Source organism: Impatiens glandulifera, chromosome 1 (genome assembly GCF_907164915.1).
Source record: "Impatiens glandulifera chromosome 1, dImpGla2.1, whole genome shotgun sequence".
In the NCBI taxonomy this organism is placed as follows: Eukaryota; Viridiplantae; Streptophyta; class Magnoliopsida; order Ericales; family Balsaminaceae; genus Impatiens; species Impatiens glandulifera.
Window position 1 is genome coordinate 2,760,849 of NC_061862.1, and position 25,241 is coordinate 2,786,089.

Here is a 25,241-nt window from a genome sequence, read left to right on the forward strand (position 1 = left end):
CATCTTAGCGAACAACTTGTAGCAATGCCCCCACATAGAAACTATCCATATCTTTCCAATGCATAATGTCTTGTTTAGACGGTGACACTTGTTTATGTCATACCAAAAGTAAAACTCTATTATGGGACAAAATCTCCATAATGTTTAATCTCCTTCTATATCTAATTCGGCTAGCGAAACCACTAGACTAAGGATCAAAAATTTCCTTAACTGTGGCATTTATACATATAGCAATTGAAGCAAGCTTAGGATACGTCATATCTAGACTTTTGACACTACACCAAATGTTAGCTCACGAAAACTTTTCCACATAGGATAAATTCCCCTCCAAATGCTACACCTCGTTTGATAGAAGAGCTTTAGTGAAAAATATATGAATGAGATGTTGATTGAACGAAATTGTTGATTGGAGATTGTTGTTGATTTGTTGAAGTGTGGGTAAAAGAAGTCGCGATAAGAGTTATGATGAGATGCGAGGTAGGGATTTGTGGTATTTGTCGGGATAAAAAACCGATAATAAAAAGAGATATTGACGGTTAAAAATATATAAATGAGATTTTGATTGACCGGAGTATAAACGTGTGTGTAGTAATAATATTAGAGGTCAAAATTAGGATTGGTGAGTGATTTGTCAAGGGGATAAAGAGACATATAAAAAAGTGTGAGTCATAAGATGAGAAATCAATTTTAGAGATTGATGTTTGGTTTGACGATGATAAGAGGTGTATGAGAGTGTGTGTAAGGTCATGAGATGAGATGAGATGTCGAAATTGAGATTTAGTGCTTGGTTTGCTAAAAGTATAGAATAATTTAATAGGTTGGTAACAAATGACACAACTTTAAGTAAAATCTCTAGATCGATTTATAGTAACTAACAAGATAAATTGTACAATTGACTTTATTTTTACTAAGAAGAAAACTACATTTTTTTTAATTTTTTTTAAATTTATAAAACTAATTTTTTAGAACTTTAGATATTTAATAAAAATTTTAAAATATATGTTAACATTAAATTTTGTATTAAACTTAATTTTTACCGACTAAAAATAAATAAATAAATTAAATTTAAATAATATTAATTTTATCTAAAATATTTATAAATAAATAATATTTTTTTATATTTTTACACGTACAAATATATTTAATATGTACCATATAGAATTGGAAGAACTCCAACCGGTTTCACAATCACTACTAGTTTATACTACTGGTTTATCAAATTAGGCAAAAATAACTATTTATATACAAAATAAAATTTGATCTTTTTTTTAATGCTATATGTATATTAAAAATACAAAATAAAATCGTTTAAACATAACGACAAAGCAAAAGACCATGAAATGAAAAAAATAAAAATAAAAAAGTACGATACTTAATAAATTATTGAACTCATAATTATTCAAGAAGAATAATTAACTTTCTAACATACTTTTCTGAACAAATTTCAGAAACATTATTATTATAATAATAGTATTATGAATGATACGTATCGGACGACTACGATCATTAAAAGTTCGACGATTTAGATAATTCATCAAAAATAATTGGGAAGATATAATACTCAACAAAAGACTCTAAATATTAGTCACCACTTGACAGTGTAAAAGTAAGTGAGTAGTCGATTCAATCTCTTTGTAACACATACGACAACGACTAGTCATAATACAATCATTTTGTATGGATATATCATCCGTTAGAATTCCACAATGAATAACACTTCATCCTAAGAACGAGATCTTAGATAAAATATTTTACTCTTAAAATTTTTCCAAACAAAAATGATATGGAATCGTATTATCTAAAAATTTGACATTTTTTGACATTTTGTATGTAGGTTATCATAGTGTCAATATGCTAACCATAATCCAGATAATGGATGAGGATTATAGCTGTGATTTGATTGAAATAAAGATTCCCCCTACATATAATTTGTTTTGTTAAAATTAAAAAAAAAAAAATTGTTCTAAAAATAAATAAATTAACTACTTTTCATTTACACTCACTTCCATTTATAAATTTATTAGAAATCTATTTTGAAATCTATTATTTTTAATGATATTTTTGATATATTTTTTTAATGAAGTCAAATCCTTAATAGATGGTATATTTATAATTTATAACAAAACCTACTACAAGAGGAGAGATTTCAAATTTCAATAAAAAGTAAATTGAAATGTAATGCCAATGTTTTTCTAATTCTCAAACATAATAATTTTATAATAATTTTTTTTAATAAAAAATAATAACATCAAAAATATACTAGTCAACGACAGCTAAAACTATAGAAAATATATATTTTAGTTATTGATATTAAATAATTAAGTAAAAAAAAAAGTTGACCCACCCCACTAGTATCATGATGTCATTGATTATTCTAATGGGCTCCAGAAATGACGTACTTCACAAATTATTGACCAATTCATTTTTATTTTATTTCTAAAAACATTTAATAATGCAAATAATTAATCCAGATCAAACCAGCTCGATCCAAATGAAATGAAAAGATATGTAAGTATAACACGATTAGTTATCATTAAAAAACAAAAATTGGAAAAGTTTGAAAATACTTAAAGTTGTGAAATTAAATTTTAATAACAAATATTATTAAATTTATTAATATATACTTAATCAAAATTTATTTACAAAAATTTATTTCATCCAAATCAATATCTCAATATAATATAAATAAATGGAAAAAGTGTTTTTTTTTTTTCAAAACAGATCCATACATACATGGATAATGTGAACAGAAATGCCAAAACTTAATTAACTATAAAAAGAAAAGCATGTTAATATAAAAATAATGGTTTTCCTTATTTTCCTCTATTTGTTATTTCTCATTTTCTTTCACGTCTATTTTATAACATTTACTCTGGTTTATATTACATTGAATTCAAAATTATAAAAAAAAATTAAAATAAATAAGCACATGTTCAATCTTTTTAAAGCAATATTTAATTTGAAAATAGTTTATTTCTCTTTCATAGGTAGAAAAAGTTTTTTTTTTTTTAAACTTGCATAAATGACATCTCTCCATCTTCTAAGTGTTTATAAATGTTTGAAATTATTGTATGTCATCTTTTATTTATTTTTTAAATATATTTAATTAACACACTCTACAAAATGAGTTATTTTAATGCAAGTAAATATATATAAATATAAATATATATATATATATATATGTGAATAATTAAATACTATATATATATATATATATATATATATATATATATATATATATATATATATATATATATATATATATATATATATATATATATTTAAAAATCAATGTATATTTAAAAATCTTTTAAACAAAACAACAAAAACATTACATTATATTAAATAAAAAATTAAAAAATATTACTAAATAAATTATCGAGTTTGCAAATTCATTAAAAAACGATTAACTCTTCGATGAACTCTATAAACTTTCTAGAACGAATCGCATAAATCATCATAATAATAGCATTATAAATTATACGAATCGGATGACTATGATCATTAAAAGTTCGACGATTTCTCTTCAACCAGATAATTGGGATAGTAACTCAAATACGTAGGTATGCAATATCAACTGCATCAATCCAAACTTCTCAATAACTACCCAAAGCCTCAAACATCACTCAATGAATCACAATAGTACTCCAAAAAGAATTCATATACTAGTCACCCATCAACAATGAAAAAATAAGTGAGCTGTCGATCCAACCTCCGTGACTAATAGGACAACGACTAACTATAATATAACATTTTTTAATGCACATATCATCCATAAGAATTTCACCATTAATAACGCTTCATCTAAAAAATGAGATCTTTGATGGAATCTTTAACTCTCAAAAATTTTCCAACAAAATTTATATGAAATCATCTTAGCAACAACATGGAAACTATTAATATCCATCCAACACATAATGTCTTGTTCAGACGAGGACACTTACCTGCATCCTACCAAAATTAACTCTATTATATCTAATTCGACTAATGAAACTATTAGACTGATGATCAAACATGTCCTTAACTATGACATTTCTGCATATAGCAATGGAAGTAAACTCATGATACGTTGTAACTAGACTTTTGACATTACACCAAATGTCATCTCAAAAACTGATCGAAAAGTATCCTCATAATGAATCTGGACTACTTACAAAACTTTTCCATGTAAAATAAATTCTCCTCCAAATGCTACACTCTACTAGATAATTAGACATTTTGGCGAATCAACTAGACCAATAATGATCATACTTAAATCTGATCATAGATGTCCAAAGACTTTTCGTCTCCGTTGCAAATCTACTACATCATTTTTATAGAAGAGTTTTATTAAATGAAATAAGATATTTAATATTCAGACTTCCTTGATCTTTAAAACATTTAACCATATTCTAACAAATATATGACAAACGATGAGTTAAAAGATCCTCATAAAAATTTACACATTATTCTTTTCATTTTTACAGCCACACTCTTGAGAAAAATGAATAAAGACATCATATATAGATGACAACGCACTCTTATGAGGATTAACCGACCCCTTTCAAGATTTAATTTTTCAATCTAGATAGTTTACCTTTCATTTTAGTGATAATTGGGTCTCAAAAGAACTTTGATCGTAATTTAGTACACAATGACATATCATGATATGTTCACAAAAGAACACAAATTCTGAACCCAACACATTTACCAACATTACCCTTCTTCTATTTGAAACAGAATATGAAAAATGTCTAACTCATTAAAATTAACTCGAAAACTGAAGCATGCATGACATCGAATAATCATAAAATATTTTAAAGTTGTTTAAAATTAATTTAGATAGTCTTGATTTGATATCAAAATAATTTCTTTAAGTCACAACTCACTCTCTTGGATTGAGAAATTTGACGAAATTACACTAAAGATTGTCTTATTTGATATAAGTGCCCGCACATAAAATTAAATGCGTTGGTGACACTTTTTTATTTATTTTTTAGACGATTTTACCCATGTCGCGAGATGTCCACAATCGCGAGACGCAACCAGAAATCGCGAGACGAAAAAAAAATTGCGTCTCGCGATTGACAGTTGCGTCTCGCGACAGGGACAAAATCGTCTAAAAAAAAGTGTTACCAACATATTTAATTTTATGCGCCACACTTATGTCAAATAAGTCTTTACGTCATTTTATCAAATTCCATATTGAATTAGTCACAAGTTTTATATATATATATATATATATATATATATATATATATATATATATATATATATATATATATATATATATATATATAATTGATAGATTTATAATTAAATATGAATTAATATCCCCTCTTCTAATTAGGAAAGAAATACATGTCCTGGCTACTCACGCATCGCAGGTTTGACTATATATATATATATATATATATATATATACGATTCCCCTCCGCCTTCTTGGCTCCTTCGTCTTCGTCGAGTCTTCTCCGGCAGGCAGCTCTGAATTGTATCTTCTTCTTCTTCTGCAAAGGGTCGTCGGTATTTCCCATCTCTCACTTCCATTAATATAGACTTCTTTCTCAAATCATGAATCTCTAATAATACTATACCGTCTCAGGTCAACCAGATTCAGATCGACCGAACAAGATGGCAGCACCGTCGTAGCTCAATTTCTCTCCAGTGTAAGTTCAAACTGATTTCCTCTTCTGATGGGTACTGTTCTTCTTTATAGATCCATCGATGGATCGCCTGTTATGATCGATTTCGTCTACTATTCATTCCAGTATAGCTGTAATATGAACTGTTTCAAGTAATCAAGTGTTCAAATCCAGACCCAGTTGATTCCTATAAAGTGGGAATTCATTAAAGAATGACACACCTTTTTTTTGTTTGTTTCCTAATCTTATAGCAGGCAGGCAGAGTGCAGGAAAAACAAAACATAAGCTTGTAAAGAATTGCATCGAATGATGACTTTGGATTTCTTCAAAGGAGTGAATAATCTAAACCAAGGACGAACTTACGAAAGGAATTACTCTAGCAGAGATTTTAATCAAGGACCTTCATCACCATTATCATCTCCAGTAAATCGAAGCATTCAGGATCGAAGAGATACCAATGAAAATGTTCACGTTCATCGCCAGCAGGATCATGTCAACAATGGTCACGGTTCTTGGACCAATCATAATCCGATGATTTCAATCCCAGAAGTTTTACCTAGGGATCATCCTCACGCTTACCCTTATAATCAACATCATCAAGATTATCGTCAATGATAGAAATTAATCCCATGGTTATTATTGATAAACAATGTTACAATATATACTAGTCAAAAGACTCTTAATAAGGTAAACCACTAATCTAGGAATCTAAACAAGGTAACCCACTAATCTAGGAATCTAAACAAGGTAACAAGATATATACAATATACTAATACACCCCCGCAGTCGAAACGGGAGATTCTCGGACGCTGAGACTGTCTCTGAAATCTTCAAATAGTATGCGCGGAAGTCCTTTGGTGAATATGTCAGCGATTTGAAAACGAGAAGGCATATGAAGAATGCGAACTTTACCTCTATCTACTTTTTCCCTTACAAAGTGTATGTCCATTTCGATGTGTTTGGTACGTTGATGTTGGACCGGATTTTGGGAGAGATAAATCGCACTTATGTTGTCGCAGTAGACCAGTGTGGCTTTGTCCAATGAGATACGAAGTTCTAACAATAAATTGCGAAGCCAACAGGATTCGGAGACAACATTGGCAACTCCTCTATATTCAGCTTCAGCACTAGAACGAGAAAGTGTGGATTGCCGTTTTGACGACCAAGACAGAAGATTATCGCCTAGGAAGACGCAATAGCCAGATGTAGAGCGACGGGTATCTGGACATCCTCCCCAGTCTGCATCAGTATATGAAACGAGTGTAGACAGTGAGGATTTGTAAAGATGAAGGCCATAGTGCTTTGTACCCTGTAAGTATCGAATGATTCTGTGTAAGGCAGCCAAGTGAGCCTCTTTCGGATCATGCATGTGGAGGCAAATTTGCTGGACTGCATATGAAATATCAGGACGTGTGAAAGTAAGATACTGTAGTGCTCCGGCTAAACTTCTGTAATGAGTGGGGTCAGAGACTGGTGGACTAGTTGATTTTCCAAGTTTGCCATTTGTATCGACCGGCGTTTGTGTTGATTTGCAAGTAGACATTCCAGCACGATCAATAATTTCTTCAGCATATTTCTTCTGACTAAGACAAAGTCCATCCTTAGTATACGATACAGCAACTCCCAAGAAATAGCTTAATTTACCTAAATCCTTCATAGCAAATTCTGCGCCTAAGCTTTTCATGAGAGTCTGACGTAACTGATCAGACGAAGCCGTAATGATAATGTCATCAACATACAAGAGTAGATAGGCAATTTCGGACCCATGTTGATAGATAAAAAGCGAATGATCAGTCGTGCTGTGTGTAAAACCGATTGTAGAGACAAAATCTGCAAACCTTTGATACCAAGCACGAGGAGCTTGTTTTAAGCCGTATAAAGATTTGCGCAATAAACAAACATGGTCGGGAAAGATTTTGTCTCTAAAACCGAAAGGCTGATGCATGTAAACTGTTTCGTTGAGATTACCATGTAAAAATGCATTCTTGACGTCCATTTGGTGAATGGACCAAGACTTCGATAAAGCAATGCTCAGAACAGTTCGTATGGTGGCTGGTTTGACAACAGGACTAAAGGTTTCTTCACAATTGATTCCAATCTGCTGAGACCTGCCATCACCAACAAGACGGGCTTTATGCCTCTCAAAAGAGCCGTCAGAGTTAGTTTTATGCTTAAAAATCCACATGCATCGTATAATATCAACACCCTGAGGACGCGGAACCAAGTCCCAAGTCTTATTACTAATTAAAGCGTTAAACTCATCGTCCATGGCGGCTTTCCAATTCGGGTCTGATAAAGCTAACTTTGGGTTTTTGGGAATAGGCGATGGAGATGTGAGTGTGTTTAGATTGAAAATGCGTTTTGGACAGACAATCCCATCCATTGCGCGGGTTCGTATTGTCCGTGTTGGATTGATGATGGTTGGTGAATGATTTGGACGGTTTGGTCTTGTGGACGGGCTGGTCGTGTTTGGGTTTGGGCCTGGTGAAGTGGTGATGGGTGATGGTGGGTTTGGTGGAGTGTGTTGAGTTGATAATGGGCTCGGTAATGGAGTGTTGTTTGGTGGGGAAATGGACTCGGTGATGGGCGGGGTTTGGATGTGTATTGGGATGGTTATTGGTTCGGATTGAGATGGGTGAGTTGAGTTTGGGTTTTGGACAAGAGAAAAGGGAAATTTTGTTTCGTCAAAAATGACGTGACGAGAGATGATAAATCTTTTTGAGGCTGGGTCGTAGCATTTGTAGCCGCGATGATTAGAGGGGTATCCTAAAAAGACACAAGGGGTAGAGCGTTTATGAAGTTTGTGAATAGTGGTTGGAGGAAGAAGAGGATAGCAAAGACAACCGAAAATTTTTAGGTGAGAGTAAGAAGGAGTTCGGTTATATAGAAGTTGAGTGGGTGAGAAATTTCGAATTTGTTTATTTGGAAGAATATTTAGGAGATAAGTGGTCATTTCGAGGGCGTGATGCCAAAAATTTAACGGGAGAGAAGCATGAGTAAGCAATGTTCGAATCATGTTATTTATGGTGCGTATTTTTCTTTCTGCTTTACCATTTTGAGGAGAAGTATAGGGGCAAGAGAGGCGAAATTGTAGACCATTTTTGTCACAAAATGTACGAAATTGACTGTTGTTATATTCAGTTCCGTTGTCACATTGGATTGTTTTAATGGGCTTTTGAAATTGTGTTTGAATTTGATTTTGAAGTGTAGAGAAGACGGAGAATACTTGGGATTTGTTTCCAATTGGAAAAGTCCAAAGGAAATTTGTGTAATCATCAAGAAACAGAATATAGTATTTATGTCCATTTGTACTTAGCACAGGCGACGTCCACAAATCACTATGAATAATATCGAATGGGGAAGTAGTACAAGAGACAGAATTGGTAAATGGTAACTTAACTTGTTTACCAAAGATGCAAGACTCACAGAGTTTAGACCCTAAAACGGGCTTACAAGAAATAGAATTTGATTTATTGAGAGAATGCAAAATATCGACACCGGGGTGTCCTAATCTATTATGCCATAAATTTGACGAAATTGCAGTAAACGAAGAATTAGTTGGGGGTTTTTGGCTTTGGCTCGACAGAGAGAGTGGGTAGAGATCCCCCGAGCTATTGTTCCTCATGATAACCTTCCCCGTCTGGAAATCCTTTACAGAAAAACCAAGTGAGTCAAATTCTACAGAGACGTTGTTATCACGAGTAAACCGACGAATAGATATAAGATTTTTAATGAGTTTGGGAGCATGTAGAACATTGTTCAGAAGTAAGGGTGGTAAGGGTGGTTTTAAGTTAGTTTTACCAATACCGCGAATCGGGATTTCCTGTCCACTCCCAACAATGATATTTTTAACACAATTTAAATTAGAATAAGGCGAGAGACTACCTGAGTTGGGTGTCATGTGTGAAGTTGCTCCCGAATCCATGTACCAAGTATCGTCAGGCGGAGTAAGGGATAAAGTGTGCATCGCCTGATTGATATCGGTTGCAACGTAACTTTGGGGCTGCTGCTGGCTCGTCTCAGCCATGTAGGCCTGCTGTGGCCGAGAACCGAGTACGCCTGCTCCTGCTGTCCGAGTGTGTTGCTGCTGATAGCCAGAACCGCGCCAGGAGGCGCCTTGTTGCTGTTGACCAGATGCGTGCCAGGGGGCGCTTTGCTGCTGCGGCCAGATCTGTTGTGTCGGGTAGGGACAAGGGGGTGCTGTCCAGCCCGCAGGCGCCCACTGTGCCCATTGCTGTTGGCCAGGAGGTGCCCAGAATTGCTGCTGCTGGTGGTATGTGCGGCTGGTTTTGCGACCGCGTCCTCTGCCGCGCTGGCTGCGTCCTCGGCCCTGGCCGGCCTGTTCCTGCGCGCTAGAGGTGCCCTGCTGCTGCTGCTGGCCGGTAGCACGGGCTGATTGGCTAGAGTTGTTTCCGCGGCCTTGGCTACGATCGTCCGAGGCAATAAAAGAGGTGTTTGTGTGGACGAATTCATCCTTCCTTGTTTCAACAAGGAGCAAATCAGATCTAGCATCGTAGAAAGATGGGAGAGGCTTCTTTTGACTTATTATGGTGGCGATTGTTTCGTAGTTTTCATTCAAACCCCCAAGTAGACGCAACACCAGTCGATTTTCAGAAACGGGGCAATCAACATTAGCAAGTTGATCCGCAATCATCTTCAATTCAGTGCAATAAGCACTCATGTTTGGGAAATCATTGAGACGAATTTGAGAAAACCTATTTTCAAGATACATAGCGCGAGAACCTGTGTTATCTTGAAATATATTCGCTAAACGTTCCCAAGCCTGAGCAGCCGTCATACCAGGTTTTTGGATCGTGTTTAGTAGATCCTTGGATATTGTTCCAAATATCCATTGCTTGACAAGGGCGTCAAGGCGTTTCCACAGAAGAGAGTCGGTCTCGGAAGATGTTGAAGGTGTTTCGGAGGCGTTGGGAGTTTTTGGTTTGAGATGTTCGTAAACATTGTGAATCAAGCAGTGGTTTTCGAGAAGGTCTGCCCAAGAGAGATATTCCTCGCTACCCATCTCTAGGGTGATAGGAATTATGGAGCGGAGATTGTTAACAGAGAAAGCAGAGTGGTATTGAGAAACAGACATGGTGGTGGGCGTCTGACTTTGATTGGAGGAGGAGTCTGAATTAGTAGGTGGGACAGACATTAGAAGTTTGTGCGTGAGGCAGCAAGGTGGGAGGAAGAGAAAAAAAATTCGATTGATGATCTTGAGAGGATCTTTACTCTGATACCATGATAGAAATTAATCCCATGGTTATTATTGATAAACAATGTTACAATATATACTAGTCAAAAGACTCTTAATAAGGTAAACCACTAATCTAGGAATCTAAACAAGGTAACCCACTAATCTAGGAATCTAAACAAGGTAACAAGATATATACAATATACTAATAGTCAACAACCCTATGTCATCCCAAACGAACAACCTAGATCAGCAGTGCATCCAACTACCAGTTATAACATCCCAAATGGTCCATTTGTACAGGCACCTCCATTTTCATACAATGAAGTCCCACCTAGAACCTCAGCTCACTTTCACGGTTGTCCTTCATGTGCTTCACCCATAATGGTACAAGTGACTGCAGACCTATCCTATCATCATGTTACCTTGATTCCGGCTGCTACTGCTAGAAGAAACGCAATGGCTGTCATAAATGGAGCTCAAGTGTACTCCCCTGCTCCAGAATCAATCACTCGAACACATCCAGAGACTGATGAGGAGGAGGAGGAGGAGGACAGTTTGAGTAACGAAATGGTAATAGTGCCTGAAAAGAAGCCGGAAATGGTAACTGCTCATAGTGAAGAAGTAAAACGAGTTTTAGTTGAGACTAAAGAAATGAGAAGAAGCTATGCTAGTATTACTGCTGGTAAGACTATGAACGACAACAAACCTTCTTCTGAAGAGGAAAACAATCAACCGTCGTTGGAGGAAGAGGAAACAAACACAAACAACGACAAACCTGATTCGGAGGATCAAGAAGGAAAAGATAATAAGACAACTAATCCTCAAGTTGAAGATGCATATGATGGTAATGGATTCACTACTGTGGTTTCTTCAAAAACAAAGAAAAAGGTGAAGGCTGAAGCTAAAGCTGCAGCCTTTGCTGAAGTGAGAAGAATGTTTAATAAACATCGCAGGGGGCCACAAAGAGATCAAAGAGGGGCTGGGGGTGATCATGATAAACGTGGTATGGGAGGGTCAAGAGATCATGGTTATGATAAACATGGAAGAGTGGCAAAGGATCATGGACACGACATACATAGAGGACCTCCAAAAGAAGGCCATGATAAGGCGACAAAAGCTTAAGGTCAGTTGGTTGGGAATTTGTTTGTTTGTTTGTTTGTTTTCGGTCAATAAATGAGATTTGTTACTCTTCTTTATTTATAGTTTATTGAGATGGTTCTATTCTTAAATCTTAACACTCAAAATTGCATGGAAGATGTATTGAACACTGTGTTGATTAGTGTAATTTGCAGTAACAATTTTAAAGGTTAATAGCTCTGTTTTGTTGTGATCCCGTTTTATTTTGGTGACTATCTCATGACTCTCACCATCATGACCCCGTTTAATCAGAGTGTACTTAGTGAGAATTAAAGTTACTATATTTATGATTTATTTTTAGGTATTTTTTTGCATGAATTTTGTTTTGAATTGAATGTTAAAGGGATTTATGACATAGTAAGAATATTGGGAAGAATGTCAATTTTATCTACAAAGTTGGACAGAGAGGTGTCAAATTTATTATTAAAGTCGTAAAATTCTATTTATGTATATAATCTTGACAAAAAGTGTCAAATTTATTTTTCTTAACAGAATTATTTAACGGGCGTTAAAATTTTGTTGACATGGCAGCCATGTCATATTAACATATTTTATATATACATATTTTTTATAACCCAATTTAATCATTTAAACATGACTTCAATGTTATCCCTTCATTCATGTTTTCCAAATTTCACAACTTTCCGACTTCTAATTGTTATCCCGTTGCCGCCGATCTCGTCACCAGATCCTTAACTCATACCTTCGTTCCTCTTAATTAATCCTCCGAGAAAACTTTCTCTTTCTCAGCCGCCAATGTAATTCCGATCTCGTCACCAGATCCCTAACTCATACCTTCATTCCTCTCAATTAATCTGGCGGACTTTCTCTTTCTCAGCCGCCAATGTACCACGTCCTCCTCCAATATCTATCCTCCAGAGTCCAGATCAAGGCTGCAAAATATCTTCCATAACTTTGAATCGACTTGTTCGCCGTCAAATCAACAGTCTCCTCATATTCGAGTTACCATGAATAGAGGTCAGCTCCAGATCATATATAGATATCAAAATTCAGGTAATTCTCAATCGCAGCGATCAAGCTCGATTTTTCGGTGCCCGAAGGACCATATAGCAAGTATCCTCTCTTCTACTGTCCTCTAAAACTTGAGAGTAAAAATCTTGAGAATCTTCTCGACTCCGATGATTTCACCTCATGCGAGATCCATTTAAATTTTGCGCCGTTGAAATAATCATCGAGTATCCTTGGCCATTGATGTCATGTGTAGATCTTTTAGTATCCTTGTCAGGCATAGTGACTCTGAAAGTTGAAGTGGATTGGAAGATCTTAGATCCTAAATAGAATTGAAAGAAGCAAATAATAGTAAAATTGAACAAACATTGGGCAAAAGATCCGAACAACACTCTCATTCTCATTCCTTAAACACTGTTACTGGTGATCATAAAATTGAACCAATTAAGCTAAAGATCAGATACAACAACTAAGAAAACATGAATTATTCAGATCAAATTAAACTAATTAATTTGATGACATTGTAAATCATTGGGTGCCTTAATGTAAATCTGCCATCATTTGAACTGAAGTGATGATGCAGAAGATCAGACGGCGGCGGTAACTGTACAGAAGGGAATTTCAGTCGACGGTGGAATAGGCGGAATGAGAATTTCAGTCGACAGTGGAATTATGCGGGAAGGAAATAGAAAAGTAGAAGCGATGAAAAAATCTGAAACCCTAAATCCTATAAGAAAGGTGAAACTTGTAGAGGGCGTTGTCGTTTGGTTTCAAAACTGTTGTGCACTCGTCGGATTAAAGAGGTTTAACATTTTAATTTATTTTATTTGTATGATAAAAGTATGTTTGAAATGAAAATTGGATTATAATATATATATATATATATATCTATATAAAATATGTGAATATGTGTGGCAATGCCATGTCAACAAAAATTTAACATCGTTAAATAATTCTGTTAAAAAAAATAAATTTGACACTTTTTGTCAAGATTATATATATAAATAGAATTTTACAACTTTAATAATAAATTTGACACCTTCATCCAACTTTGTAGATAAAATTGACATTCTTCCCTAAGAATATTTGATTCATTTATCAAATATCAATCTTTAACATAAAATAGCACTCAATTAATGATCATGATATGGGGTTCAATTGAAAACAATCGTTTGTTGACAAATTTCTTATCCAAATCTCAATTAAATAGGGTTGGATGACATACATAAAAAAATTAACAAGTACTTGTATAAATTTTCTAAAAAAAAATATGAAGTTGTTTAGCCTAATTTTTTAAAACTATTTTTAAGTAAACTAAAAAAACATTTCAAATTTCATTCCCTCATCAATTATATTACTAAATCATTATTTAAAATATAAATATTTTTAATTTCTTTTTTTTATATTTTCTTTTTCTTATATATTAATACTCCTCTATCTCTTCACCTTAAAAATCAACTCTTTTTTTTTAATATCTCATGTTTATTCAAATAAACCTATTTCAACCCTTATATCCTCTCTATAAATGGATATGTAAATAATATATTTTGTTTGCGTTCATTTTCACACGATAATCATTTCCGTGCGATAAATTTTTATGTATCGCAATAACCGATTTCATCACTTAGACTATTCAGAGCAAGGTATCAAATTTTTCATTTAATACTCTGCCGCGTCAGCTTAACACCTATTTTAACACCCACTTTTTAGCATATCCTACAGCAAAGTGTTATTCAATGTATCAAAATTACTTTTTCACTTTCTCTCACTTTCACATCATTTATACATAATTTCATTTTTTTTAACCATAGGTAATTCATCATGTTTTGGTTCGAAGGTTGTATATTTGGGTTTTGAGCTTGATTTGAGAAGTAATTTGGAAAGAAGTTATAGTTTTGTGAAGGATCCATGAAAGAGTTTGAAGATTTCAAAAGAAATGTGATACAAACAAGGATGATAATATGGTGGAAAATTTCAGAAATTTTTTGGTGTCCAAATGACACAAACCAAGTCTCTATTTATAGATCTCGAAAAATAAAAAATAATGATATATATATATATATATTTTTGATCAATTATTATGTAAAAGTGTATTTAAAAAAGAAAACAAAAACAAAAAAGTAACCACTAGCGCTGCCACTTGGCACGCTATGATTGGGCCACATCAAATTTGGTCATGTATCAAAATTTGATAACACTTAATTTTGATACTCTGCTGCACCATTTGATATTATTTTAACACTCATTTGATACCTTATTTGACACCCTGCTGTGGATAGTCTTATAATCAAAAAAGTGAAAAGGGGCTTTCAAACCATTTTTTAAATATATTGATAATAAATAAAAAAGTGAAAAGACTATAATTGGTTTGAAGAGTTACATAGTTTTACTATAAACAAAAATTATATATTATAAAAAAAATTAATAATATAAATGTAACACCAAAATCTTTCATATTGATGATCGTATCTCAGCTCGATAATCGTCTCCCTATGACTCACATTTATCTTGAGTGATACGAAAAAATAAAATGATAGACACGATTAGAGCTCGTATAAAAGTTCAGATTTGACTAGTTTTGATTTTTTTAAAGTATTGCTTAATTTGTTTCTCTAAAAAATAGAAAATAAAAATATATTGAATGTACAAACAAATTTTAGAGATTTTGTTCTTAGTTCGATATTTAGTTACACGTAAGGATGTAAACGAGCCGAGTCGAACTCAATTAGCACTGGCTCGAGTTTGGCTCGACTCGTTTTTTATTGGCTCGGCGGCTTGATCATATAACCATAGGCTCGAGTTCAGCTTGAAAGACTCGAATTTAAATATATTTATATATTAATTTCTTATATAAAAAAACCATAATGAAAGTCAAGAGTCCATTCATCGACTGTAAACCCCTCCGTGTATTTTTTTGTTTTACGCCTCGTAATTCTTCCTCAGTCAGGACTTCATTCACGTAAGAATTGACGTATTGGTTCGCGTAAGAATACACGTAGAATACCTAAGAGAGTTATATGTTAAAACAAGTTTGAGAAGAATACTTCAAGTCGTGTATTGTATTTGAGATTAACTTGAAAATATATTAGACTCTATTATGTTTATTGTGAAAAATAAAACACTTTATAGTGAAATAAAAGTAATTTTATATCTTATAAAATATAATTTATTCAGATTGTATATATATTAAATATTATTACAGAATAATTATATTTTGATTCAATTTTCAAAAGTTGTGTTTATTTAATTAAATTAATATTAAATTTATTTATTTTCTTATAATTTATAAAAAATTATATAATATATATTTTTAATTTATAAATATTATTTGATATATCTTAATAAAAATATTTTATAGTTTTATATTTTATAAAATATAATATATTGAGATTGCATATATTAAATAATATTATAGTATAATTATATTTTGTTTTGATTTTTTAAAGTTATGTCTATGTAATTAAATTAATACCAAATTTATTTATTTCTTTATAAATATTATATAACATATATTTTTTAATTTATAAATATATTTTGGGGAGGCCATAAGCAATAAGACCATAAATAGACTTATGAGAGTATGTTTCAAGTTTTGATTAAAAAGTAAAATATAATAAAAAAAAAAAGTTTATATGTTTAGGCTCGAAAAAACTCGACGAACCATCAAGCGAGTCTTATCTAAGTTCGAAATCGGCTCGAATATTAAACGAGTTGGCTCGAGCTCGGCTCGAATTTGATTTTGACCGAACTCAAATCGAACTTTGACCGAGCCACTCACGAGCGGCTCGACTCATTTACACCCCTAGTTACATTAACACTATGTCTCACATGTCCGTCATTTGATGACAATCTCTATTATAAATTTTTGGTAAAGTATTATTTTACACCTTATTCATTTATTATATCTTAATGTAAATGCCTAAAGATGAATCGAAACTTAAAATTTTAAAAGTAAATAATAAAGAAGTTGTAAAAATGTGAACAACAATTAGGCCAGCTAGCGGCGGGACAGCAAACGGATCTGGGCGCACAGACGCGGTAGGTGGGCGGTTCGGGCTGGTCAATCGACCAGTAGGGTATTCAACAGCACGGGGTAGGCGGACACGGGCGACTCAAACAGTAGTAAAACAAAAGGAAATTAATGGGGTCCCGGGAGCCTAGGTCGGACGCCCCTCCTCACCCTTCTCATTTTTTTTTTCTCGGTGGGCCTGTTTCTTTTAATCGGGCGTTCAAAAACACGTTCGGATGACTGTTTTGCTCTCAGTCAAAAAGCATGCCAAAAATCTCAGTTGCGAACTAGTTTTCTATCGAAAATCAAACCGCGATCAAGAACTTCGGTCATTTACCGGGACAACATGTTGAAAAATTTTAAAACTCTTTTTTTGTTTTCCCCAATTTCAACTCGATGCCTACTCATTCTAAACTAACACCTAACACAAAACAATGTACAATTTTCTAACAACAATCCAAATACAATTACACCCGTGAACTTGAAAATCAAAATATTTTCAATAAGTAAATATGTCATTGTTTAAAGAGGGACTTTTGTTGCTTTTCCTTTTAACTATGCGTTATTAAGCTACATTAGAAATATTTCTATCACGTTTAAACAACCCAAGCACGACCATGATGAAGAACAAAAACTAAAAAAAGCGAAACTCCAAAAATTTGAATTTAGGCGTTTCAGTTTTAATATGGTTTAGACATTAAATCAAACTGCAATTGTTACGTTAAATATTTCGAACTAAACTAAATCATAAAATTGAATAAAGGAAAGCTACAACAAAAAATTACAGTTTTCTTTTCAATCGGGTTTTTGAAAAATTGTAACAACTCAGTATGTGATGTCCGAGTATTTGGATATTTAGTAGAATATTTGGATTGAGACGTTTGATATGGTAGACTTACGTATTTGAGTTATTATCTCAATTATTTTTTAGTGGACTATTTAATTTGAGAAAAATCGTTGAATCTGTAATGACTGTAATCGTTCGATGCGTATAATTCATAATAATGTTATTACGACACTTTCTAAAATTCGTTTCAGAAAGCCGGTGGAGTCGGTCAGGGAGTTAATTGTTTTTCGAGAATTTACGAGCTCGGTAATCTATTAGGCAACATGATTTTATTACATTTTTTATTTCTCATGTCATATCATGCTTTGTCATTGTGCTTAAACCGTTCTTATCATTTTTAATATAAATGAACAATTTTTAAAATTAATAAAAAATAAAATTTTATAAAATAGTGATATGATTTGTTTGAATAATTATGAAATATAAATATGATGTTGAATTGTCAAAGTAAGGCTCCTACCAGTTTCAATTGAATTTGTATTTTTTTTTTTCAAAACTCATAATTTATTGTTAAAATTATTTATAAATAAATAAAAAAATAATAATTTCACTAATTTAACTATCGAATTTCAGCGAATTAAGAATTTTAATATCAAATTTCAAAAAATCTGTAGTCAAAACTCTCAGTTATCTGAAATTTAGTAGTTAAATTAGTGAATGAATATTTTATTTATTTATTTATAAATTTCACGTTAAATAAGTTAATTACGTTTAAAATTGTTAAGAAAAAACTTTATTTTTATATAACTTTAACCGTAAAAAATCCCAAATTATGAAGTTTGAAAGAGGAGGTCTGAAATCACGTTTCACAAATCACACCTAAGGAGTCACATATTAATCATTTCTAAATACTAATTACTATAATTTAATTAACCATCTTATACATTCATACCAAATAAAATATAATTATATTTCACACAAAAACTTTTAACACTAATATGATAAGAATCAATACTAATTTTAACGAAGAGGTGTATATAGTATTAGATTTGTGACAAGGTGGTTTGATTTTGGATATATTTTTTAATTCTCATTTGATCAAATCACTAATAAAATGAAAACCCCACGTCCGGGCTACTCCTCATCTGCAAGTTTGACTAATGGAAATATATATATGTTTGTAACTCAGCCTAAGTTTGGCACCTTCTTTCTTTCTTTCTTTCTTTCAGGTCAACTCTAAAAAGTCTACTCTTTTGTAAATGTCATAGGTTGTCGATATTCCCATTCCCCAGATTTCCCATCTTCAGTTCCATCTCCCCCGGAGGTAAGGACAGAAGAAAACAGCACCATTTTTTTTGTCATCTTTCTATCAAATACAGTTTGATTCCACTTGATTCTAACAATTAAAGAATGATATGTTTTTCTTTCGTGATCTTAGCAGGCAAACTGTAAAATACCATTAGCTTGTAAGGAATTGGCATACAAGGATGTCTTTCGATTTCTTCGGAGGATTGAATAATCTAAACATCAGAAATTCTATTGGAAGTTCCTATGGATCTTCCCGAGGGAGTTTCTATGGCAAACCTTTGTCACCACCATCATCATCTCAAAGCCGAGGCATTCTGTATCCAACTGATACCAACAAAAATATTCAACTTCACAATCCAATGCTTTCAAACCCACCACGTTTACCTAATCATAATCAAGATCATCCCGATTACCCTAATCATAATCAAGATTATCGTCCAACCCACGTCAACCCATTCCCTCCAACCCACCCTCCAGCCCACGTCATCCCATTCCCTCCAGCTCCAACTAACAATTATAACATCCCAAATGCTCCATCCTTACTGCAGCCATCTCCCTTTTCATACAATCAAGCCCCACAAAGAACTGCTGCTCAGTTTCACGATTGTCCTACGTGTGCTTCCCCCATAAGAGTACAAGTTACTGCAGACCAATCTCATTTTCATGTCATCCTGAGTCAGGCTTATCATGACAGTTTAAGTAACTATACAGTACAAGTAGTGCCTGAGAAGCAGCAGCCGAAAATGGTAACTGCTCCTAGAGAAGAAGTCTCGCGAGCTTTGTTTGAGACTAATGAAAGAAGAAGCTATGCTAGTATTACTGTTGGTAAGAGTAACAAACCTCATTCAAAGGAGGAGGAAGAAAAAGTAGAAGAAGCAGAAGAAGAAGCAAAAGATGGTAAGACAACTAATTCTCAAGTTGATGATGATGCAAACGACACTATTGGGTTCACTATGGTGGTTTCTTCAAAAACAAAGAAAAAGGTCAAGGCTGCTAAAGCTGCAGCCACTTTGGAAGCGAACAAAATGTTTAATAAACAAGCTTGGGGAAACAAAAGAGTCGACCACAATAAGCAGCAGCAGCATCACAGAAATGATAGGCATGGAAGAGTGACAAAGGATGGACACGACATATATAGTAGAGACCCACGAGAAAAACATGGTAAGGCTTACTAATAATGACGCGCGCATGATTGATTTCTTTTATTCATAATAAATGTGTACTGAATGTATTGCTTCAAAACTCTCCAATTACTCTACACTTTACATTCAAAATTGCAGTTAACTTGAATACTATGATTAATGGTCATGATGGGTTCACTTGGAAACACATTTTTTGTCAAATTTCTCAGACATTCAGATAATCAATAAGTACTAGTATAATTTTTCCAAAACTACAACAAACCTTTTGAATTATGTTAAAAATGGTTTGCATAAACTAGAAAACAAGGCAAACTCATTCAGTCATTTGGTACAAGCAAAATGAAAGCAACCCAAACCTGAAGGTTTCATCTTCTTCTTCTTTCTTTTACGACTGCTTGACATAACGAAGGTAACAAAAAGCTGCCACAGCAGCAACTGCAACTCCGGTTGTCGCTGCAACCACAGGCCATTGAAGCTTCATGCCTGACAATCCATTCAGCCCAACTTCAGGATCATCCTTACTCACGATCACCACTTTGCCATCAACATCATCATGTACCTCATTTTCCTTTTCCTTCAGACCATTGACAATTGATTCTGATGCTTCCAATTCCTTGTTCAGTTTATCTACCATCTGTTCCATCTCTTTTGCCTGCCTCTCGGATTTCTTTACATGTGCTTCTAGTTCGTTCTTCACAATCTCTAGCTCTGCATTCTCATTCTTCAACCTCTCCAGCTCCGAATCACTCCTCACGCCAGCAGAACCCAAATCCTCAATCTGAGTTTTCAATCTAAGGAGTTCTGCATCTTTCTCAACCATTTTGGCTTTTGTTTCCTGCTCTATCGTGAATCTGTCGCTTTTCACACTGTCTTCTCTATGCTCTAGAGATTCAATTTTCTTCTCCATCTCCTTAACTCTAGCCTCTCCATGTTCCTTGGCTTCCCTCACTCCCTCATCATCGTTGTGAATACGTTCCACTAACAAATTTCTTTCCTTCTCAAGATCACCAAACTTACAATTCTTCTCCGATTCAATCTTCTTCATCTCCTCAAAAGCTTTCTTCAATTGAATCAACTCCTTATTCGTCTCTTCCCCCACTGCCATCGATGAGACCAAGTCCTGCTGCAATCCAGAGACCTCCTTATCTAATTCAGCCACCCTGATTGAGATTAATTGCAGCTTCTTCTTCTCCGCTTCAGACATATCTACCCTTCTTTTCAACTCCACCTTTTCTGTCTCCAATGCTTCTGCCTCGGCCTTCAGTTTCTCGATTTTATGTCTCATCAATTCGTTCTCCTCAGACAAATTTTGTTTCTCTTGCTCAAGTACCTCGATTTTCTGCACCAACCCAGATGATTCCGTGCCATTTCCAACGTTAAAATCGACGAAATCTTCCTCACGATCGTCATTCCCGGAAATATCCACCGTCCTGCTTCCGCCGTTGATAATCGTTTCATCTTCCATTCTCAATTCAACTGGCTGAAACACCACCTAAGATTACAAGAAATTAAACCACACTCTCAGTTGATACTGGTAATAAAGATACTATATATGTCTCGAGAAATCAAAAGAGAGAAGATTTCGGGAGAGATTTGAAACTAATTGCTATGAAAATGAAGAAATGCTCTGTCTTCTATACCTTCCTGATTGGGATTTCGGCGGGGGGGAAATAGACAAATTAGGGTTTTAGACAAAATTTTCACTATTTCCATTTTATTATTTTCAGTTATTAAATTTTTAATATTTTAATGAAGAGTGAATTCTTATTAATTCAAATAAAAAATTACATATAAAAAATTAATTTATAAATAATATAAAATAATATTTAAAAATCAAAATAACTAGATTAGAATTTAGATATAAAATAATATGATAAAATTACAAAAAATAATATTTCAATAATAAAGATTAAAAAAATTTGAAATTTTTTTTAGGCAATATTTTTTTTTAAGTTATTACACATACAAACTCGTTTTAGTTAATATAATGATGGGAGAATAAATCAATACAGGTAAAAACTAAAATTTCAAAATTAATTAATTTAAATTAATAAATTCAAAATAATTAAAATTAAAGTAAAATCATAATTAAATAATAATTAAAATAATTACTATACTAATTAATTAGAATAAAGGTCAAGAAAAATAAAATAAAATAATTTTGAGATAAATGTTGTATTTATTTTATCCCAAATTAATTTTAAAGACTAAAAGAAATTAAAATAAATAAATTGAGATAAATATTGTATTCTTATCTCAAATTAATTATTTATAAACCCCAAAATATGAGAACAAAAAATATATAGACAAAATAAATAATATGTTTATTAAGTGCAGCAAACGGGAAATTGGACGAAATGACCCTAAAAATTGGGTTATTTGCCTCCGTGGTCACCCAATAATAAATTTGATCTGGTGACCACTTTATTTTTTTTAGACGAAATTACCCTTTTCGCGTAACGCGAAGGGATTTCGCGAAACGCGAAGTGAAACAGTGTGAATATATGTACTAAAATTTTTTCATTTTCTTCATTTCGTTTCTCTCTCTTCTCTCTCTCCTCTCTCTCCTCTCTCTTCTCTCTCTGTTCTTGTTCGTCGGCGGCGGCGGCGAAACTTCGACAGTGGCGGCGAAGCGACGGCGAGGGCGCCTACGGAAAACAACATCAAATGAAAGATAAGTAAACTTAACCTAACCTGAATCGATTTTCATCATACACATCCATGTTTCAAACCCAAACTCTAACCCTAAATCGTTTAATCTATTCATATTGGTTAATATTTGTTTATATTTGGTTGATATTGGTTGATATTTGTTGGTATTTGTTGATATTTGTTGATATTTGTTGATATTTGGTTCATTATTCTTCATATTGGTTGATATTTTGGTTCATTATTGTTCATGATGATATTTGCAGCTCATTAGAGTTCCGTTTCAGGGAAGATTCGCGTCTCCCGTCTCGCTAAGCACTTAGCGATTCGTTAAGCACTTAGCGTTACGCAAAGCACTTAACGTTTCGTTAAGCACTTAGCGTAACGCTAAGGCGCGCATATGAAGAGGTTTGACTGGTTATCAAAGAAGAATCTCAGAGCAGGATATTTCTTATGGGCAATGATTGCATATGGATTAGGTATTTGTCACTATCTCTATCATCATACTCACAAATTCACAATCTTGTTGGAAAATTACCAAACATAAAATTAAAAGTGATTTTTCTTCCTTTGGTTATGATCCAGATAGTGTAGTTTTGGTTACTTCATTTGGTTATACTCATTCAGCTTATTTGTACTTTCATAATCAAGATCTTATTGGAAAATTACCAATTATTTTCTCTTATCAAGATCTAAATTATAGTTTTTCCTTTTTTACTTCATTTGATACCTCATAATTCATGGGTTGTTGTTGTCTATGCAGGCACTTTGTTCACATTGGAAAGAAAACGAGGAGATCTCATAATCATGTGGACTAGAGGAGAACCGGAGAGGCCTTGCCCACACCATCAACTTGAAACCTCTCAATAAAGATCATTCCTAACCACGAATGAGAATACTACTACTAGGCTGATGTAACTCTTAGAACATGTTCTCATTATATATACTTATATAGGTAGTTATATAACCTCTGTAATTTTGTGTCCAACGGTGTCCAAATATGCTTCTTTTTAAAAAGATTTTTTCATAAAAACAATGCTAAACACAAAGATTACATCGACTATATCTAGAGTTGTTATTTGTTAATCTGAAAAAAATACTGAATTCCAATCCAGAATGCTACACCAAGACAAGATGCTAGTAAAATAGCAACAAGAAAATTGAAAGTTTTGTTTAGTAATATAACATATATTTAAAAGTTTGGTTTAAAACATCATTAGGAACACTATGAATAAATTTTGGTTTAAAACATCATTATGATTGTAATGAAAGTATGCAAAGAAAAAACTTTTAACTTGAAACATTAAAGGAAAGTAAGACATCATCTAAGACATTAAAGGAAAGTAAGACATCATCTAAAGCATAAGAAAAAAAACTGGTAAGGTATTAGTTGAAGAAACAATTAAAGGAACCACATTTATTTCATAATCTGGACCTTCCTCAGGTTTCAACTGACACATTAATTGAATAAGCAATATTTCAATCCAGACTCTGCTTTTGGCCATAAAAGTCAGCATAAGATTTAGCTAAAACTGCAGATCGGGGTAAATAGATGTGATTGATGATTAAGAAAGAAACGAGAAGGTCTTAGCGAAACGCTAAGGCTTAGCGAAACGCTAAGGCTTAGCGAAACGCTAAGGCTTAGCGAAACGCTAAGGCTTAGCGAAACGCTAAGTCTCATCGTGGTGCAGATGCAGATTCAAAAACAAAAACAGTGATTCGAAAATGCAGATGTGAAGATGATAAACGAACAACAAAAACATGAAGATATGAAACTTGAAGAGAATAAACGTACCAAGTGGGATGCTCGTGCTCGTCGTGGTGCTCGTCGTGGTGCTCATCGTCGCCGCAGAAGCCGCCTCCTATAGAGAGAAGGAGGAGAAGAGGGGAGAAGAGAGAGAAGAAGAAGAAAAGAAATGAAAAAAAGATGGCCGGATTTTATTATATATTAAGGGTATTCTGGACTTTTCACAGCGTCTCACTTCGCGAAACGCGAAGTCCCTTCGCGTTACGCGAAAAGGTTAAATTCGTCAAAAAAAAAATAAGTGGTCATCAGATCAATTTCAATTATCTGGTGACCACGGAGGCAATTTCCCTTATTTGTAGGGTCATTTCGTCCAATTTCCCCATACAACCATCAGATGAGCACCCATGCCTCATCCGACGTTCAATAACGAGTCGCGTTGCCCGCTGCAATAGAAGAAATGTGTGTTCGCAAAGCAACGGATCGACTAAAGTGCGTCTCAACGCAGTTAGCTCGAATGCAGACGAAACGCCAGACGCAACGGACCACTGACAGAACGCTGCGCCTAGACGCGCGTTTGCATTTCGTAATGAAACGACGACGTTTCAAGCTTGGATTGTCGTCTTCCTCACGAAGAATAGAATGATGAACGACCGAATCTTTTAATTTTTCAAAAGT

At 33.6% G+C, this 25,241-nt stretch overlaps 2 protein-coding genes and 1 long non-coding RNA gene across 7 annotated transcripts; 2 read left to right on the forward strand and 1 right to left on the reverse strand.

Annotated features, from left to right (window-relative positions):
- The first annotated feature begins 5,379 nt into the window (after positions 1-5,379).
- Positions 5,380-12,173, forward strand: LOC124930267. Of its 5 annotated transcripts, none has more exons than XM_047470648.1 (4): positions 5,380-5,502; positions 5,582-5,645; positions 5,880-6,228; positions 11,027-12,173. In XM_047470648.1, exons 3-4 carry the CDS (start codon positions 5,928-5,930, stop codon positions 11,938-11,940), a joined length of 1,215 nt encoding a protein of 404 aa, XP_047326604.1. In that variant the 5' UTR covers positions 5,380-5,502; positions 5,582-5,645; positions 5,880-5,927; the 3' UTR covers positions 11,941-12,173. The 5 variants fall into 5 exon arrangements, with proteins under 5 accessions (XP_047326604.1, XP_047326578.1, XP_047326592.1 ...); XM_047470622.1 differs by having other exon boundaries at positions 5,381-5,502; positions 5,877-6,228; XM_047470636.1 differs by lacking the exon at positions 5,380-5,502 and having other exon boundaries at positions 5,529-5,645; positions 5,873-6,228.
- Positions 12,174-20,399: 8,226 nt separating this feature from the next.
- On the reverse strand, positions 20,400-21,789 carry LOC124921544 (putative WEB family protein At1g65010, chloroplastic). The gene has a single exon (XM_047462217.1). It carries the CDS (start codon positions 21,633-21,635, stop codon positions 20,556-20,558), a length of 1,080 nt encoding a protein of 359 aa, XP_047318173.1. The 5' UTR covers positions 21,636-21,789; the 3' UTR covers positions 20,400-20,555.
- Positions 21,790-23,075: 1,286 nt separating this feature from the next.
- LOC124916349 lies at positions 23,076-23,933 on the forward strand. The gene is made up of 2 exons (XR_007096877.1): positions 23,076-23,298; positions 23,583-23,933. It is a non-coding gene; the product is annotated as an uncharacterized LOC124916349 (long non-coding RNA).
- The last annotated feature ends 1,308 nt before the right edge of the window (positions 23,934-25,241 follow it).